Source organism: Chenopodium album, chromosome 22, assembly GCF_948465745.1.
Source record: "Chenopodium album chromosome 22, dcCheAlbu1.1, whole genome shotgun sequence".
NCBI lineage: Eukaryota > Viridiplantae > Streptophyta > Magnoliopsida > Caryophyllales > Amaranthaceae > Chenopodium > Chenopodium album.
Genome location: NC_137855.1, coordinates 29759236 through 29763701, shown reverse-complemented (window position 1 = coordinate 29763701; position 4466 = coordinate 29759236). Strand labels below are relative to the sequence as shown.

The following is a 4466-nucleotide window of genomic DNA, read 5'->3' as shown; positions in this document are numbered from 1 at the left end:
TAGTGAATTATATTAGACATTATGAAATAATTTAAAAGTATATAAGAACTTATGAAAATACTTCTAAGTTATCAAAACTAAAAACATTCACATCCTTGGTAATTTATTTAGCCCTCTATTATCAGCTGAGTGAGTTTCTTGAATTCTTCATCCTTCTGTACACCATTAAGAGTATCAATTAAAATGTTACATACAAATGCACCAAGGCTTGTAATTAAAGTTAAAAACTAGATATTAACAACATCAAATTTCTTCTCCCAGGAAGTCCCATCATCAATAGCAAAATTAAGGGGATAAAAACACTTTAAACATACATTATATTATTTGTAATTTTGTAGCCTTCACCAAAATCAACTCTTAAACACCTAAATCAATCTTATTATCCAAAAAAAAACCCAGAAAAATCATCAATTCTCAAGCAATAAATTGACAATTTTCAAGCAATCAATTGACCCATAACCACCAACATTAGATCTCAACCTTACTTAACACCACCGTCAAAAAATCCTAACCCCCGTACAAAAACCTAAAACCATCCCAACCCGTATAAACCACCCACACCCCATTAAAACCAACCCACCCCCGTATAAACCACCCCCAAACCCGTGGTAAACCACCCTAACCTTGGTAAAACCCTAGCCACCCACGAGAAAACCAGCCAAATACTACCCAATCTAACAAGAAACCAAGCCATTAAAACACCTTGTTACAAACCCAAAAACTTTTCAAAAAATTCAAATTAAAACTGATATGAAAACATACCTTTTAAAATTGTGGCATTCTTTGGGAAATTTTGACCATAAGACTCTAGATCTAGAGTTTTTCATGGTCAAAATTGACATTTAAAGCGTCAAACTTGAGTTAAGGGGAGGAGGCAACGTTGATGTAGGGAGAAAAAAGGACGAGGATGCTGCAACGCCGTAGATTAGGATCGGAGGAGTTATCAGCGCAATCAATTGCTTAAGGATAAAAAAAAAGGAAAAAATAAGTATCATTCTATGGTAATTATCAAAGGAAAAAAAAAACTTGGGAGGAAACCATGGAATTTCAAGGGTTTTGATTATTGGAAGAGGAAGACGAAACTACACACTACTGAAGTGCTACAGTACTAGAAACTCCTATTAACCTCTAAGTTAGTAGTACACGTTTCCTCAAAATAAAAATAAAAAATTAAAAAAAACTTAGTAGTACAGCTGTACACATGATACAAAATAATAGTCTTTAATTTTTATTATTAAAAAAAAATTACTCAATATTTCTAGAATACTCCTTAGTTACACGAAATACTAGTAAGATTGGAAAAAAAAATAATAATAAAACAAAGAGACCTGTTAACACTAACAACAAGTCTCTTTGTTTTTTTCCCGCCAACAAACCGCTCATTAGAGACCTGTTATCAGTGACAACAGGTCTCTTTGGTCAAAGAAACATGTTAAGTCTTATAACAGGTCTCTTTTGATAGATCTCTTTGCCTATTTTTATAGTAGTGGAGCACGACCTCATCTCAAAGCAAAGATAAGAATTAATGTGGAGAAACCTCTGGCACCTTGATGCTATTTCGAGTATGAAAAAGGTAATCTTGTGTGGATCTATTTTAGATATGAAAAGGTGTCCAGATTCTGTCAAAAGTGTGGTCGGATTGGGCACAAAACAAGGTCGTGCAAACAAACCCTAGAGAAGGCAGAAGCGGCGATTATGGCAGTGATGAGAAAGTTGTGCGACGGCGATGATAATATTATAGATGATGATGAAGAATCTCCGATGCATACAAACAAAGTTAAAGGGCTCCCTCCTACTTTGGATAATACAACTTCGATCCTAAAGTTTGGGGAGTCGCTCGCCCTTGAAAGGGAATCTAGCGAGGATTTTTTAGAGAATTATGATGATGAAGATGAGAACCGAGTATTTGAATGATTCAAGCTCATCGGATGATCCAGATACTTCTGGTAGCTCAAATGGTAACTTGGAAGGAGATTCATCGGACTCTGATGCTTCGGGGCCGTCGGATGTCAGTAGCACCACCGCTAAACGGCAGATATATGGCAAAATCACCTTCAGAATGACTGCACCTTGCATAGATTGCAAAAAAGACGAGGGGCAAGATTGTATTTTACTAAAGTCAAACTTTTAAAAGATGGTTAAAAAGACTTGCAGCTGCTCGAAGGGAGTTCGTGTGGTCTAGAACAGAGGTGTTCGTCAATGCCCCACGTGCAACAAGTGGTCCCAATGTCGGGAATAATTGTCTCTCCTTCTGTGGAAAAACCCCAATCATTTAAATGATTTAGAAAGTCCACTTTAGAAACAAACACTTTCTTTACTGAACATCCTTTTAGTTTGACTGCATCCCAAATTGAAAATATGGGCCCCCTTGGTGAATTTTTTAATTTTGAGCTTGAGCATATCTACTATATGAATAATACCCAATTTTCTGGGATCCATGGACCAAGCCCACCAGATTTAAACATGCTAGATTTAAACATGAACTGATGGGTCAGCCTGATATTCCTTATGGACCCAATTCGGATTTTCCTATTCTAGCTGATGATGATCCAATTTGGATAGACCCAATAGAATTAGATTCCCACTCTCTTAATCTCTTACCCACAGACCGAATCACCCCTGGCTCAGCGTTGCTCCCACAGTAAAACCCCAACCACCACCACCAATCCGACCCCACCTCTAGCATCGAGAGCTTTCGAACTCCAAACTCCTATCTCCTTATTTATTCGATCTCATCTTTCGGGTCAAACTCCTCCTCTAACTCAGACAGCTTCCATAGCACAAACACATCACCAAATTCTCCCCTACAACACCGAAAGAGGAAAAATTACCCAAGAACCTTAGCTCCGCACCCATCTGAAGTTGATTCGAGTTCTGAGGATCGGACTTGAGCGGAAAAATCCGTATCACAAATAAGGTTCTCCGGGAACGCCGCTCACAATCTCCCTCGTCAAAATCGGTCATGGCTGCCTCCTCTAGTTCTGCAGATCAAAACAAAAAAATATCAGAGAAAAAAGATATGGGCTTCTAAAGGATTTCTTGCGGGTATGCTTCACAAAACAGGGTTGGCTTGGGAAATATTGAATGGGAGTGGAAAAAAGAAAGAGAAAGGAAAGTGAAAATCCTCGGTCAAGCTAGAAAAAAAAGAGAACATAGAGCTTTGCTTGCTTCTTGGGTGGAAAAAAGAGAAGAACAGAATAGAAAAAAGAGGCACTTCCTGATTTGAATTTTGAACCAGTTAATTCTGAGTTCGTGTTTACCGAGCTTACTCTAGGCAGAGCTACTTAAGAAGATGGGGTGGGCCCCAAAAGACCTCCCCAAGGAGCCCATAAGGATCTTGGCGTGGAATTGTAGAGGCCTTAAAGCTGCGGACACCTCTACAATTCCCTTTCTACAATGGCTAGTCCGCAAGTTTAAGCCACAAATTTTGTTTTTAATGGAGACTAAATGTAGTCTTAGTGGCCTAAACAGGTTGTTAAACGGCTATGGCTTTAGTAATATTTTAGGCGTTGACGCCATATGACTGAGTGGCGGTTTAGCCATACTTAGCTCCCCTTTAGTTTCCCTTCAGTCATTTCCACTTCTTGCAATTTCGTTTCTTGTAATTGGTATATGTATGGAATAAAGAATGGTCTCTTGTGTGCTTGCATGATGCTCCGGCAATGTTGGATAGGCTAGATGTATGGAACAATTTCACTTCGGCTCTTGCATCATTGCACTCTCGAACTGTGATCATCGGTGATTTTGATCAGGTAGACAAATACGAAGATAAATTGGGGGGCAGTGACAATATTGGTGGATGGACAGATTTTATAGTGTGGAAAATTGGGAACAATCTTGTAGATATTCAGTCCTTAGGAGTGCCATTTACCTGGTGCAATAATCAAAAGGGGGATGATATAATCTATGAAAGAATAGACAAAGCTATGTGTATAGGAGAATGGATGGACCTCTTTCCAAACGCTATCCTCTTGAACCTGCCTATCCTAACTTCAAACCACTCCCCGATTATTTTGGAGGTGGATTCGCCTCAATCAAAGCGGAAATGCCCCTACAAGTTCGAAGCTTGGTGTTTATCCCATGAGAGTCTATGTGCGGAGATCAAAAGCGATTGGGTTAAACAGTCGAAAGGATCACCTATGTTCTCGGTTTCCAGGAAACTCGGAAGAGCGAAGTCAGTGGCTTTTTATTGGTGTCGTGTTTTTTAAAAAAAAGTTAACTGGGAAGAAATATGCAATGAGACAAAGCAAATCAAAAGACTCTTCGGGATCTAGATATTATCGAGAGATATTGGAAGGAAATTGGTGGGAACGAGATTCACAAGAGAATGGAGATTCAAGAGGTTATCAATTTGAAACTCTTGTACTGGAAGCAATGATCGCGCCTAAACTGGAACTTGTGGGGAGACTCCAATGCTTCTCTTTTCTTCCGAGCTACAAAACAAAGAACGCGACACAATGAAATAT

At 38.9% G+C, this 4466-nt stretch overlaps 1 protein-coding gene across 1 annotated transcript; it reads left to right on the top strand.

Moving 5' to 3' along the window:
* Positions 1 to 3662: 3662 nt before the first annotated feature.
* On the top strand, positions 3663 to 4208 carry LOC145604147 (uncharacterized). The gene has a single exon (XM_081660096.1). The coding sequence runs from the start codon at positions 3663 to 3665 to the stop codon at positions 4206 to 4208; it is 546 nt and encodes a 181-aa protein (XP_081516222.1).
* Positions 4209 to 4466: the final 258 nt, after the last annotated feature.